The following is a 16,080-nucleotide window of genomic DNA, read 5'->3' as shown; positions in this document are numbered from 1 at the left end:
AAAAATGTACCTAGCCTTGTCTCATTAATTACATGGATCTCAAACCAGAATATTGTTCTTCAGCAATGAATAGGCTCTTGCATATGCTGTTTTTGCTTGAAAGGATTTCAAATTGATCAGAGTGGTAACATTCAGGTAATATTCATCTCCCTGAGGGTAACAAAGCTAATTGGAGTGAAAGTCAGACAGTGTCCCTGTGGAATTGGTAATTCAGAAAAATCCAAGTGTTCATTTAATTCCTGAAAAATAACTTCTTGGTATTTTTTTTTTCATTGTATCCTCCTGGTGACATTTAATAATGCTTATGTAATTACTTCACAAAGATAAAATGATCCATCGACTTAAATTTTTCTGGAAGCCTAATTTTATGCTTTTATTTTACATTTAATTTGTATAGATATAACTCTCCTTTCCATGTAGTATTTTAAAAATACATTCCATTCCATTTAATACATTCCAATACATAATACATTTGATACATACTTTTAATACAAAGTAAAGTGAATTTTCCCCAGATTATCATACTTTTTACATCTCTTTAAAACTCATGTCATTTGTTTTGGAGAACTGTATGTCTTTTGTATGTCTCTGAAAAAGTTTTTCAAATTAGCTAAGAATGCAGATCGCAAAGAATGTATTTTATTAAACAGTTTTTGGTAGGGGAGAAATTAGGAGAAATTACTGGTTACTTACATTTAACAGAAACTTTGGGTAGCACAGTGCCTGGCATATAGTACATGCTTAATAAATGTTTACTGATTGATTGGGTAGTGATTTCTGTTTAATCCTGGTGAAGATTATCCTGGACTTTCACAACAAGTGCTGACACTTTGATTAGATACGTGGGCAGACCAGAGAGAACGATTTCTTTTCTTCGTTTCTTCAGCTTCAGATCTGGGTGCTGATAGCTGATCAATGCTTTGAAGGCTCTTGCTTTAGATCTAGTGTATGTTCAATGTTTTATTTATAGTTTTCTACCTTCAGGGTTTCCAGGTAGCTCTGTTTCATTATTACCTTACTTATCTATGATCTTTTATGTTCAGTAATTTTCAACTTTATTTTTGAAGAACAGAATTTCAAAGCTGACTGCTCTTGACTGAAGTTATTCATATTAGTTCTTAGTTTTCTAAGTATCAGCTTTCTCTGAGGATGAATTGTGATTAAAGGATTTTTGGGGTGAGGAGCACTTAGCCTATCAGTTGTAGTTTCTGTGATTTTTTTCATATATTTGAGTATATATGTAGACTCATTCTAAATGCTCCAGCTATTTTCAGAATCATCTTTGGTTTTGTTATTAGGTGTTTTTTTGTTGATATGCTTAATTCTAGTATAAAATCAGATAAAAATGGCAATGCTACTTTTTCCACTTTAAACTGTTCAATTGCATAGTTAAGCCAGAGTGTGTATCCTGCAGTGTTTTCTGGTGTAAATTGAAATGTCCCCAAAAACCTAAACTCAGCGGAATACTGCAGCATACACACACACACAACATACCAACTCCCACCCTTTCTCCTAATCCTTGTGGTTCATTCTTTGACTTCTTTCTCATCCCCATTTACCTCTGCCCTACCATCTCTGAATTTGTTATCTTGCTCTGTCCTCTTCTTCCATTGTGTCCTCTGAAATACTGATTATATCATTAACATATTTCCTTTCATCTTATATTACTTTCATCTTCTTGAATTCACAGAAATCTGTCCTTTTCTCTCCAGAAAACATTCTGTCCCTAGCCTCTCAACCTAGTATAGAGTATATGCTCTAGTAGGGTAGGAAACTTGTGGCCTCGAGGCCACATGTGGCCTTCTGTGTCCTTGGGTGTGGCCTTTTGACTGACTCCAAGTTTTACAGAACAAATCCTTTTATTAAGAGGATTTGTTCTGTAAAATTTGGATTCGGTCAAAGGGCTACACTTGAGGACCTAAAGGGCCACATGTGGCCTCAGGACTGCAGGTTCCCCACCCCTGCATCTAGAATATGTTTCTTCTTTCATGGCCTCTGATGCACTGTATCTGGGGGAAGACCAAACATACTCCTGGTTTCTCACTGCTACTTTAAGATCTTCTTCCCTTTGCTACTGTCACTTAGCCTGTCTACCTTGGGGTTAATTCCGTATGTTTATATCACTCTCTTCAGTTCCTGTTTGCAGTTACTTATGGCTTCTAATTCAGTCTTCCTCTCAAATGAAATCCCTTTCCTTGTGCTTGGAGCCTTCAATATGTATGTTCCTTCAAACTCTCCATGAGCTGCACCTGCATTCCACTTTGGTCCCACACAGAAATGGGTATACTCTTAATCTCACTACCCATTGGTGCTGTACCTCCCTGCTCCAGATATCTGAAGTTCTTTCTTATTACAATCTCTTATCTTTTCTTTTCTCCCTATGCTCCCTCCCAAAAAAATTGTTCTTCATTTTGACTGTGACCTCCCGTCACTCTAACCTTCCTTCATTTCCCAGTCCATCACTTCAATCTCACTTTTCTTCCCTTTGACCCTCTAGTTAACTAGTTCACCCATATACTGTCCTCTACTCTTAAAATCAGTTGCCTTCTTGTGCTATTGCTGCACATGCCTTGCCCAAGTTAGTCCTATTTTCTGCTCTCTCCATTTTTATATACCACCAAAGGAAGTCTCACAGCTCTGTTGTGTCTACTACAAATTTGTTACCTAATCTCAACTGGGCCTTCACTGCTCTACAACAGTTCTGTTATTTATTTTTCCCTAGATAATTCAACCTACTCTCCTTAGCACCTATTCCATACCTCAAGTCTTCATTCACTTCTCCTCAAAAAATCTCACCTCCTACTTAGCCTAAGAAATTTATTTATTCTTCAAAACCCTTTAAATATCATTTCTCATTTTGTCCTTATTTGCTCCAATTTCTGATGGAGGTGACCCTTCTCTTCAAGATCAATTTCTGCTTGTACCTTTGATCCCTTTTTCCTCCATTCTATCTCTCAAATCTTTAAATTCTCCTTCTCTACTGGTTCTTTCTTTACTATCCAGGTCTCTCCTGACCTTCAACAAGAAAAAACCACGAACCTTGACTTGACCTCACCATCTCCTTAAGCTCTTATTCTAGGGCTCTTTTCCTTTCCCTAGCCAAACTTCTGGAAAATGCCTTCTGTGCTCTTTGCCTCTCTTTCTCTTCCCATACACTTCTCAGGCTCTTGCAGTCTCATTTCAAACTCACTACTCAGCTTAAACTTTTCTCCAAAATTACTAACAATCTCTTAATTGCTCAATTTTATGACTTCTTTCTTTTTTTTCTTCCTTCCTTCCTCTTTCTTTTTAGTCCTCATCCTTCTTCACCTCTCTTTATTATTTGACATCATTGACCATCTCATTTGTCCTCTGGTCTTCTTGACACTGCTCTCTCCTTGTTCTTTTCCTACCTATCACATCTCCTAATGATCAGTATCTCTTAAGGCCTTATTCCAGACTTTTCCTCATCTTATACCTTCTCTCTTTTGAGCTTATTGGTTCCTAAGGGTTCAGTGTCTTTTCTCTATGCAGATGACTTCCAGATCTCTAAATACAACTCTAATCTCTCTTCTGAGCTCCAGTCCTGTATTACTACTTGTTGAAGACTTGAACTTGACAGCTCTAAATGGCTGTCTCAAAAACATTTCAAACTTCACGTCTGAAACAGAATCTGTTACCTTTTCCCTAAACCCACTTCTCTAAACTTCCCTGTTCCTTCTGAGGAGTAACCACCATCCTTCCGGTCACCCAGGTTGACAGTCTAGGAGTTATACACCTCTTTTTTTCTCCCTTATCCCTGATTAGACAATTGTTAAAGCTAGTCAATACTACCTCTACGGCATTTTACACACCTTACCTTCTCTTCATTTACATAGCCACCACCTCAATTCAGACTGCTTTCTTCTCTCATCTGAACTATTGCAACAGCCTCCTAATTGGAATGCTGGGTTCTACCCTCTCCCCTGTCCAATCTGTCCTTCATAATCTACCAAAGTAATCTTCCTAAAGCACAAACCTAAAAACCATTTCACTTCCCCACTCCAGAACTTCTGTTGTCTCTTTATTACCTCTAAGATAAACTCCGAACTCTTTATCCTTATGCTTGAAGCTCTTGAAACCAGGCTTCAGCCTGCCTTTCCAGTTTTAGTTCATATTATTCTCCTTTATGTACTGTGTTCCAGGCAAACAGAATTATTTGCTCCCCTCCAGATTCAAAATTTTGTTTCCTATCTACTGTATATGTGCCTTGACACTGGCTCTCTTTCTGTGGAATGTGTTCCTCACCCTTAACCCTATTAGAATTTCTAGCTTCCTTTAAGGCTCGACTTATAAGCCACATCCTATGGGGAACCTTACCTGAGTTCCTTTGCTGTTAGTGTTCTGTCTCTCATCAAATTATTATATATATACTTGTCTGTTTACATGTTTTATATTACACTCTCTCCTCTCTCCCAAATAGACTATAAAGGGGGAGCTCGAGATGTAGTGGATAGTGCACTGGCCCTGGAGTAGGGAAGACCTGGGTTCACATTTGGCCTCAGACACTTATTACCTGTTCGTCCCTGAGCAAGGCACTTAACCCTGATTGCCTCCAGAAAAAAAAAAATACCTCCTTCCAAATAGACTATAAGCTTCCTTGAACTTTTTGTCTTAGTTTTGGCATCTAGCACACTGTTGAGTTGGATTGGTCTCCAGGTGTTATATTTTATAGTTGAGGCATAATTTAACACAACTTTTAAAAACTATAGTGTTTAAAAGGATGAACACCAGATAGAGTATAGCTGTGCTAAAATTCAGTTTAATGAATTTGCCTACTTTGCAAGGTACTACTAAGATGACAGCATCAGCCTTCAAAGCCCTCCATCCTCAGTCTTCTTTACCTCTTTGCCTCCTTTAACACTATTGATCATCTTCTCTCCTTGCTATTCTCTTCTCTCTAGGTTTTTGGGACTCTACTCCCTCTTGGTTCTCCTCTTACCTGTCAAAATGCTCCTTCTGTCTCTTTTTTGGACCCCCATCTAGGTCATTAACTGTTGTCTTAAATGTCCCACAGAACTCTGGCTTGAGACCCCTTTTCTTCTCCCTCTATGCTGATGATTCGCAGTCTGTGTATCCTGCCCTAACCTCTCTGCTGACCTCCAGTCCCACATTTTCAGTTGCCTTTCAGGCAAGTAGGCCAGTGTATTTGGATGGTAGAGTGCATGGAAAGGACTGATGTGTTAAAATCCTGAAAACTAGGAAAAGCCAGATTGTGAAGAGTTTTAAATATCAAACAGAGGTTTATATTTATTCCTAGAGGTGATAGATAGCCATTGGAGTTTGAAGGGAGAGATGACATAATCAGCACATACTTTCAGAAAATCACTTTGACAGCTCTATGGAAGATGGATTGGAGTGGGGGTAAGATTTGAAGCAGGAAGTCCAATTAGACAGTTTTTTCAGTAGTCTAGACAAGAGATGATAAGAGTCAGAAATAGGGTGGTGATGAGTGGAAAGGAGGACTTATATAAGAAATGCCTTAGAGAAAGGAATTAAAAGTGATTGTATTGTGAGATAAGTGGATTTGAGGAGCTGAGAATGACAGGATATTACTGAACTTGGCTGACAGGAAGGATGGTAGCTTTCAACAGTAATAGGGAAGTTTGAAAAAGGGGGTGGGTTTGTGGAGAAATAGACAATGAGTTCTGTGTTTGGACATATTGAGTTTGAGATACCTACAGGACATCCAGTTTGAATAAGTAGTTGGTAACAGAGGGACTAACTCTCAGGAGAGAGACTGGGGCTGGGTATATACAGATCTGGGAGGAATCTGCATAGAAGTGATGATAACCTTATCAACTCCCATTAATTTGAGATTGTAGGGGGAGAAAAGAGTTTATGACAGAGACATGCAGGAGGTTGAGGTTGGGGTGGGGGTGTCAACCACAGTTATTGAATATGTATTGAATGAAGATTCAAGGAGATTGAGGAGATCAAAAAGGAAGACTAGAGAGAACAGTAATTTTACTGTCAATAGATTTTTCCTTATTCATTTTAATTGAACTATTAAGATCTTAAATGTAGATGGCTATGTTAAGTTAATAGAATAGTTAGATGTAGAAAATAGTCATTTCAGAATGAAATGGTGAAGAAATTTAGAATTCTCTTTGCACAGATTTAAATAGATTATGGATTAAATTGTGGCTCCTCCAGTGCAACAACGTATGTACAATAAAGACCTGATAACTGTTACGTGAGTGGCAGCATGGAAGAGTGAACGAAAGGCCAGTCTTAGGGTCATGAATTTTTATTATCTGTATAATGGAGGGAAGAAAGTAAATTTAGTACTGACTTAGATAAAGGCATGGGTTATATTCTTATCATATTTGCTGTTAAAAAGCTGGATATGATATACAACGTTAACAGAATCGGGATCCAAAAATATTTCACTGGGATAAAACAAGTTTAATTATCATTATAAAATTTCAGCCCTATATTTCCTTTGGAAGAAATTCACGGTTAATGTTTAAAAACAAAAATGGTGGTTTATCTTGAACAAGTAAAGTTAAAATTGTACTTTACTGTCTTAAACTGACCCTGAAGTACTGTGTTCAGTTTTGATCATCAGATTTAGGAAGACTACAGGCCAGCTGGATGAGAAGCAGCATGATATATTGACTAGAGAGCAAGTCTTGAAACCAGGATGACTGTAGTCTGGGTTTTACTTTTGACATCTGTTGTCTGGCTGTGTAACGATGGGTGTATACTTAATGCCTCTGCATCATAAAATCCATCTTCCTTTAAGATGCACCTTAAGAACACCTGCAGGAAGCCCTTACTGATTTCTACTCCTCCCCCCAAACTACTGGTGCCTTCCTTCCCTAATTACCTATATTTTGTATATTCTGTGTATTTTGTCTCACTCTTTGTTTATCTATCCCCAGTGTCTGCTGCAAGTTTAGGTGCATTAATGCTTGTGAATGATTAGAATGGAAGCCCAAGCCACACTAGATAATGTCTGTAGCTGAAATTTACTTAGAAGTAGGTAGGTAGTGCAGTGAATAGAGCACTGTACTCTCTGTCAAGATGACCAGAGTCCAAATCCTGCCTCAGGTACTTACTAGCTGTGTTACCTTAGGCAAATTACATAACCTTTGTCTGTCTTAGTTTCCTCTTTTGTTTAAAAAAAAAAAATTAGGGATAATAATAACACCCACCATGAAGGGTTATGAAGAAAAAATGAGGTAATATTTGTTAAAGCACTTTGTAAACTTTAAAAGTGCTGTATGTAAATTCTATCTATTAAAATAGTTATTAGTCATTATTTGACCCTCTATAAAACTTTCTTTCAGGAAGAAGTGAACCTGGCTATCAAGACACACAGTTAGTTGGATACTAAATTGGGAATTTAGTAAATTATAATATTCTGTCTTTTTTAATTGTTCTCTTTAAAAAAACTGGAAATTTTTTGTATGTTTACATCTTTAGAGATGTATTACTATATAGTTTTATGTAATTGATTTCTTAGTTGCAGCATATATAAAGGCATATTATACATGTATGCTTTAATATGAATTTAAGTTAAAGTTGTATTTTGTAACTTGAGGTTGGTGATGTTTCATGGAATATATTTAAATTTCTTGCATGTCCCTGCACCTGTAGGAGTCATTTGCCTGTAACACATAATATTGTGATTATTGTTTCTTTTCACTTTTGAATAAAATGACCAAAAAGTGGTCTCTTTGGGAAATTAATCTAGTTTTTTTGTCCTTAAGTCTTTATTACCCAGTTCAACAGTTACCTGTGTAAATAATGTAACAATTTACCTAACAGAGTAGAGTAAAGGGTTTTTAGTTTTTTTTAATTCTTCTTTCCCCAATTACAGGTACAAACAGTTTTTAATATTTACTTTTAATAACTTTTGAGTTCAAAATTCTCCCCTTCCCTGAACTGGTAAGCAGTTTGCTATAGGTTACACATGTGCAGAGAAAAGGTGTTTTAATCCATTTGCTTTATATTAGTCTAGGGTTCTGGGAAAATACAAAGGAAAGCTTTACACTTGTTACATTGCTTACATACTACATAATCAGACTCTTGTTCATGTGGTTAGTCACTTGTAAATACATAATTGTGAAATGTTTGGGGAATGCAGCATGGTCAAATTGAAATACACATTGAACTAGAAATTAGGAGACTTGGGATTTAGTCCTGGCTCTGCCACTGACTAGCCCATGTGACCTTCAACAGATCATTTCAACTTTTTCTGATCTGTGAAATAGAACTAATAATAATTGTGAGAATTTGAAGAATTAACGTATATCTAAGCATGGGAGGAAAAAATACTGTAAGTGTGTTATCTTGTAAGATCTTTTTTTAGCTAGTCTCTGAGAATAAGATACTTTTGAATTTATCGAATGTATGTGTTCTGACAATGTTGGCCGAATTGCGAACCCTATTTTTCCTTTGGCTTCAGTTATTTTCTTATAAAGAATAAATATGTGATAGTCTGAATTGAAAGCTTTCATTGACAGTGAGGTTTAAGCTAGTAGCCTAGGTCTGTGGCGTGTAGTTTAGTATTATAATACTTCAGTATCATAGTACCGATTCTTTTATAGACTTTAAATCACTTCTTTGGGATCTCCCTTTTGTGCTTCCCATCCTTTCCTAGAATATAAGAACCTCCTCCATATTCATTTCAACAGATGTTAAGCATTTAATATTAAGCCCTGTATTAGGCATAGGGGAGATTACAGGTAAAGCATCAAGTTAAACCAATTTACAGTGTAGTATAAAGTCTTTAAAATGAATCTGACCTCTACTTTACCAATTCTGTAAAATGAGTTTACTTAAAACAAGTACCTTTGGTACTAAAGGAAGAAAAAAGACATCAGAAGTAGCAAAGGCAACAGCTTCTTCTTGGGAGATGGCAAGTGTAAAAAGATTGTCAACTCTGGTTTTCACCCATTAATGTTCCTAGCAGAAGCATTTGAGACCACTAACTATAAAAATGTTCTGAATTCTGATCGTTTGATTATAACTTGAATATGTTATTGTGTAGAAGTGCTTAGGATAGTGGATAGAATGCTGAGCTTAGATGCAGGAAGACCTAGGTTCAAATTTTATCTTTGACACTTTACCTCTTAATGCCTCAAAGAATTCCCTAGTACCTATCTACTAAATTGCCAAAAGGTTTGCTGGAGGGAGTTCCCCCTTATGGGAGTCCCTACACTAGGGAGCTCACAGTTCCTTACCTGATTCTGTAAGAATCAATCAAGTGTGTCCCAAGAGTTCTCTTTGGGTTTCACTTGTTAATCTGTACAGTACAGCTAATTGAAATTTAAAGCTGTGAGTCTCAAACTTAGAGCAAAGTGGAGTACCTTTGCTTATATATTCTCTCTACCTCCACCTCCCATAAAACACCTAGCAGAATTAATTAGAAGGTATACCTCTTTTGATGAGATAATAATGAATTGATACATAGTTCTTATTATAATCAGTTTATGGCATAAAGTGTGGCCATTATTATGTTTAATACTACAAAATTAGCCCATTCTGATTCTTCAGTCACTTTTACTAAAGTAGAATAGGTTCGGGGACACTTTAAGAAAAGGGCCTGAGTACATTGGGCAATGTTTGAATGCTGCTGAATTTCAGCATAAAGGTAGTCTTTCAGGAGACATGTTTTATTTTTAATGGAAAAAAGCTTAAACTAGATCTGTGTTCTGTTCCTCGCCTCTATTACTAATTAGCCATAAAATCTTGGATAAGTTCTCTAGGCCTCAGTTTCCTTGTCTCTAAGACAAGGGCTGGACTCCTTCTAGCTCTTAAATTGAATGATTCCAATTTTGGGGAAGGGGAATTGGGAGGGGAGAGAAAAGCATTCATTGATATAGAGAAACAAAATTTTCTAATTTTATCTTCATTTTTGTTCAGGTTAATGGTGCAATGTAAAAAACCTTTAAAGGTTTCTGATGAACTGGTGCAACGGTATCAGAGTAAAAATCAGTATCTTTCAGCAGTAGTATCCGATATGGAACAAGAACCTGAAATTGATCCATATGCATTTGTTGATGGAGATGTGGAATTTCTTTTTCCTGATAATAAAAAAGATAGGCAAAACAGTGATAGAGAACCTGGAAAAAAACATAAGGTGAGTAGAGAAAATAGTGCTCTGAAAGGTGACCGATAATTTCTTAGAGTATTTTCGTCAACTTTTCTCCTTTGTTTTTATTACTTTTTAAAAAAAAATATTCAGAGCAATTCATTCTATCCCTGCAAAGATTTTGTAAAAAGTGAATACTTTTAGTTATATTTTAAATGATAGCTACTATTGGAAAATAGGTTTTGAGGTACTTTAAAAGGTTGTGGATGAGGAGATTATTCCCTTTTTGGCCCTCTAAAACATATTCATAATATGGTAAGTTTGTCAAGCGTCACAGTTGGAAATCAGGTGTTTTAAGTTGATCAAACCTGTCTCTTCCTCCTTTTCCCTCCCACCCCCAATGCACCCTCTCTACAATAGAGTAAACGAACAAAGAAAAGAACAAGGTTAAGTTCGAGGCAGGTTTTGTACTAAGGTCTTAATGACTCCAAACCCAGCCACTGCCTATCACCCTGCCTCTATTCTGATTAATAATGCTGGAGATAAATTACCAATATTCAGAGTATTAGAAAGAAATAAAATGTATGGACTTAAAGCTATGTTAAACATAACTTTAGTTTATTGTACTGATAAAGGGTAGAGTTGCTGGGTAATAGAACTATTTGGCTTGCAGCCCAGTTTTCAAATTTAGTCACTGTGCCATAGGAAAGAAAATATAAAAACTAAATAAATATTTGAATACCTGCTGTGTGAGACATGTCAGAGAAGAGATAGCATAATGTAATAAAAAGAACAAAGGTTTACAATTCGTAAGACTAGGTCTGTAGATCTGATTCTGTTACTAAGTTGCTATGTGACATTGGGTAAGTCAAGTAACACTTGTGTCTCAGTTTCCTCATCTATAAAATGATCAGATGGAACTAGCCAATCTCTAAATTATTATTCTAAACCAAAATATTTTACATTAAGCACTCCATTGAAAATTGAAATTATTTAGTTTTGATGTAATGTGGTTGTGAAAAGAAAATTTACAGTTAGCATTCATGAAAGTATTTTTCACACTTGATACTTATTAAAAAGAGAACTAACCAGCAACAGTATCAAAAAGCTAATTGATTTTCAAAGTCTGTTTTGGGATCAAGCTTATTGACCTATAATTTTTCATCTATATCTGCAGCCCCAAATATTTGATTTATCAATACTTTCCTATAGTTATGTAATCATTAAATAATGTGTTATTTCTAGAAGAACTAATGTGTTTCCTATAATAAATGTATTGATTGAAATTTGATGGGCTTTTTAAAATGAAGGTGCTAAATGCTTCCTTATTCTCATTTGCAGGCAGAAGATGGGACGTCTAATGCAACAGTGTTATCACATGAGGAAGATGCAATGTCATTATTTAGTCCCTCTGTCAAGCAAGGTAAAAATGACATTTTAGAATATAGTCTTTTTTTGTTTTCAACTTGACAATAGAAGTTTTAATGTAGTTAATAAAAAGGGAGGCCTTCTGAATTAAAACTTAAATACAGGTTTATTAACATCTTTATATATTGTAAGCAGTTTGAGATTATGGCGCTGCATATTGGAAACATCAGAATTTACTCATTTGTAACCATTTAAGAGAATAAAAGATAAATCTTTGAAGCCTTTTTTCCCTTTCCAGAACTAAGTAAATCAAGAGGCAAAATGATGTATAGAGAGCAGGTTCCAGTTATTCTGACCTGTATTTAAGTCCCACCTCTGACACATACTTGCTGTGTGACCCTGGACAAGTCACTTAACCTCTCAGAAAGAAAGCTATCTAAGACTCCTAAGTTGTAGAATGGTTGCTGAACTGTTCTGGTGAAGAGAATTCCTACACTAATGAAATTACAGCTCCTCCCTCCAAATCCGAAATAACCCCTCAGTAAATCAGACTACCTTCACTGTTACATTTTCACCTGATTTATTTAGGGTACAGTTCTTATTTCTTCACATGTATCATCTAGCTGCTTGTTAGGAAAAATGCTTTATTGTAGTAGTGATTAGACTGGTAGGAGAAAGAGGAAAGCTATTTGCTGAGGAACCCCCCTATGGAGTTTTAAGCTCTGTGTCTGAGTGAAGCTACCAATGAGACTAGAAGAGAAAGCTAATCTGAATCAAAAAGTGAATGAGTTCATGTATTGGGTAGGAATCTATGAACCTACATATTAGAGAGCTTGGTGGTATAAGAACATTTAGAGTTGCAGAGTCTAATCCCCTTGGTTATCAGCCCAGTGAACCCTTGAAGGAAATGCAGAACTGTCAGAAGGTGACTCAGGGGATTCTGTTCAATTCTGAAAGGTGAGGCTATCCCACAGTTGCATCTTAAAAGAGGAAGTTTTAATTCGGTCTGCCAATAGACCAGGAACCTTGCAGAACTTGAATGAAGTGTATTGCAGTTGGAATCTTATAAGTTAGAAGAAAAAAATGGTGTTAAACTCTGAGAAATCCAGATTTGAATGTCTTTATTATAAAATGTCTCTGAATTTTTTCTACAACCCAAACTTTACTGGATACGATTTTCAGATTTCCGTTTATGCTTTGTGGTGTGAGCAAATAGACTTTTCAGATTCTTTAAACTTGAATTATAGTAACTTTTATTATCAAAATGAGAAAAGTTGAATTTTTTGGGGTGGGGGCGGCTAGGCAGTGGAGTTAAGTGACTTGCCCAGGGTCACATAGCTAGTGAGTGTTACATGTCTAAGGTCGAATTTGAATTCAGGTCCTCCTGACTCCAGAGCCAGTGTTCGCTTCGCCACTCAGCTGCCCCAGAAAAGTTGAATCTTGATCCCAAAGTTACTAATTTAAAGACTTGTGAATACTTGGTGCCTATGAACAACTGACCTGTTTGCTTCTGTCCTTCTGGCCATCATCCAAGATGTCTTGGTCCAGTAATATCATTGGGGGGATTTCCCTTTGAATGTTTACCACCTGAGATGTGTGACCATTTTCCTTCTATCTTTGGAGATTATCATGGTACCCTACTACCCTCCTTTCTGCTCCATCCTTTTATAGACAGTCTTTCTCATGTACATCACCATCCATTTAAAAATAAAAACACCTGACATTTGCATTTATATAGTTCCTTAAGGTTTGCAAAAGCCCTTTAAATACTTTACTTCACTTGAGTCTCCTGACTCCTACCTAACTACCTTAAGAGGTTAAGGACTATAGCTGTTATTCCCATTTTACTGATGAGGAAGTTGAGCCTTACAGAGTTTTAACTTCCCCATGATCTCACAGGCTAATGTCTGGTAGGATTTGAGCCCATCTCTTTGATTCCAAGCCTAGCACTCTATCCACTATTCCTTACAGCTGTTGTATTCCAGCTAACATACTGGATTTTTCTCTATCTTATGGGGTTGTGACCCACAGTTTAAGAAGCACTGAAAGGGTTGTGAGTGGAAAAAGTTTATGAAGCCCTACTCTAGAGAATGGTGGCCTAGATTATGTGAAATGTTATATGAAGAGTATTTGGAACACCTGAGATACTGATGTAGAATAGAGACGACTTGGTAGAGGAAAATGAGTCAGACCTAGAAACATAGTATTTAGAGTCAGAAGGGAAATTGGAGATCATTTAGACCAATATAATCATTTTAGAATTATTAGACTTATTTTATAGAGCTGTAGTAGTCAAATTTAGAACCATTAGGTGGAACTTAATTAGAAGGGAAAAGGAAGGTTTAAACTAATTTTAAGAAAAAAATCTAACATTTAGGGCAATCTAGAAGTTGAATGTGCTGTTTCATGACATGGTGTGATCTGTTCCTAAAAGTGTGCAAGCAAAGACTGTACCATCTGTCAAGGGTATTGTAGAAGGGGCTCCTATATTGAATGTGAAGTTGGGACTTTAATACTAGAATTCCTTTTCCTTTTTTTTTTTTTTTTTTTCCTGATTCTTACTCTGTTATTTCAGGAAACTTTATTTCCTCTTCATTACATTTATGCTTGCCTACTTCCTATAAGTTACCTGTATCAAAAAAGAAAGATCACGTTAAGTGACTTTTATGTTTCATTCCTAATGTTGGAAAATTATTTTCTATTTTTTTCATTACAAATGTTCAGTATTCTAATTTCATTGCTGATTAAAGTAAGATCACAAAAATTTGACCACAACACCTAATATCAGATGTTTAAGGTTTCAGAGAGCATTTTTAAAAATAAAAACCAAAAAAGGGGCAGCTAGGTGGCACAGTAGAAAGAGCACCGGCCCTGGAGTCGGGAAGACCTGAGTTCAAATTCGGCCTCAGACACTTGACATTTACTAGCCGTGTGACCCTGGGCAAGTCACTTAATCCCAACTGCCTAAGCAAAAAAACAAAACAAAACAAAAAAAATAAAAACAAAAACCAAATTTAAGAATACTACCTCTTTTATAAGTTGGAAGCTTCCTCTAACTGATTTAAGTAGCATGTTATCTTATCGATTACATAATTTTTGCTCATATTTTGTAGATGCACAGCGTCCTGGTGGTCATGCCCGTCCTCCATCAACCAGCCTTATTTATGATTCTGACCTAGCGGTCTCTTATACTGACCTTGACAATCTCTTCAATTCTGATGAAGATGAACTAACAGTGAGTGTTACACTGCCCTTTTGGACCATAATTTAATCTGGGCTTGTCACTAATTTACATGAAATTTGTATTTTTTTTTTTTTATAAAAGATTTTCAGTGGATTGGATTATTGAATGACTGAGATTATTTTTTAAGGGCTTATGTGCCAAGTACTGTGGTAAGCCTGGGGATATAAATGCAAAAGTGACTTATGATTTCTGCATACATAAGGAAGTTGTGGCCAGGGGAGGACACTTAGAAAATTAATGGAATGATGAGAGAGTCATTTGAGAAGTAGATTGACAAACTCCATCCAGGCACTATGGTAGAGTTGATTTGTTCTTGGTTCCAGAACTGAAGAGTGGAGAGGGTGGCAGTGGAGTACTGAAAGAGCTCTGTGGCAAGAAGTTTGGGGAGGCTATAGGGGAAATGAAGCATGATGGCTAGGGCTATCCTGAAATAGTGTTCCAGGATGGGTGACCAATCAAATGGTTACCAGTCAGTTAACCAATCAGTTAACAAGTGTTCATGTATCTTGAAGGTGGAACACCAAATTGTAGAAGTAAGAATCATGCTAATCAATTCCATTTTAATATTATTTAACCTGTCTGATATATTGTTTTTAATATAACAAAATTGTGCTATGTGATTGTGTACTTTTGAATTAGTTTGACTATGCCACAGACATTAGAGAAGGAACTTTAGTATTAACAGCAATGCCCATTAAAAGGCTTTATCTTCTGTTGGTTCCCACATCTTAAAAATGATGCTACGTAGGGCAGAAGGTTGTATACATTGTCAGATGCAGTCTCTGTATCTAATATTGTGGTTTCATTGTCTTTTACAAGGGGAACCTCAATTTCTGTGGGAGTGAGGGAGTTGTATTTACAGACATGACTATGATATGAAAACAAAGGTTCATATATTTAGAGCTGGAAGGAATTTCAGAGAGCAGCTTCCCCTCCAGGAAGAGAGTTGGATTAGCTGGTCTCAGATTCCTGTAGAAGAGGGAAAAGGCCCAGGAAAGTTAAAATGATTTGCCTCCACAAAGTGCACAGGTAGTAATAGAGGCAGGATTTGAACCCAGTTCCTCTTGACACTAAAACCAGTGCTTTTTCAGCTGTGTTAAACTATCTCTTTCATTGAGGCAAGCAGCTAGGTGGCATAATGGATAGAGTACCAGGCCTGGAGTTATGAAGATCTGAGTTCAAATATGACCTCAGACACTTAATAACTGTGTGGCCTAGGGCAAATCACTTCTGCCTCCTTATCTGTTTAAAAAAAATAGAGATAATATTTCTCAGGGTTGTCATGAGGATAAAATATGATATTTGTAAAGTGCTTTGCAAAGTTTAAAATGTTATATAAATGCTAGTTATAGCTAGATAGCCTTATTTTTATATGGAGGGAAATGTATATGTAAGTAGTTAAAAT

At 36.3% G+C, this 16,080-nt stretch overlaps 1 protein-coding gene across 1 annotated transcript in view; it reads left to right on the top strand.

The window, feature by feature from the left end:
- The window catches only part of MED13 (mediator complex subunit 13), a 92,961-nt gene that overhangs the window by 40,799 nt on the left and 36,082 nt on the right, over positions 1-16,080 (top strand). The window contains exons 10-12 of the mRNA XM_027870309.1: positions 9,895-10,111; positions 11,405-11,486; positions 14,545-14,666. Of these exons, the coding sequence (XP_027726110.1) occupies positions 9,895-10,111; positions 11,405-11,486; positions 14,545-14,666 (421 nt within the window). The remainder of the gene's footprint in view (positions 1-9,894; positions 10,112-11,404; positions 11,487-14,544; positions 14,667-16,080) is intronic.

The sequence above is a fragment of the Vombatus ursinus genome, unplaced genomic scaffold (assembly GCF_900497805.2).
Source record: "Vombatus ursinus unplaced genomic scaffold, bare-nosed wombat genome assembly UNPS02014797.1, whole genome shotgun sequence".
Classification (NCBI taxonomy): Eukaryota; Metazoa; Chordata; class Mammalia; order Diprotodontia; family Vombatidae; genus Vombatus; species Vombatus ursinus.
This window is presented reverse-complemented; position numbering and strand designations above follow the sequence as displayed.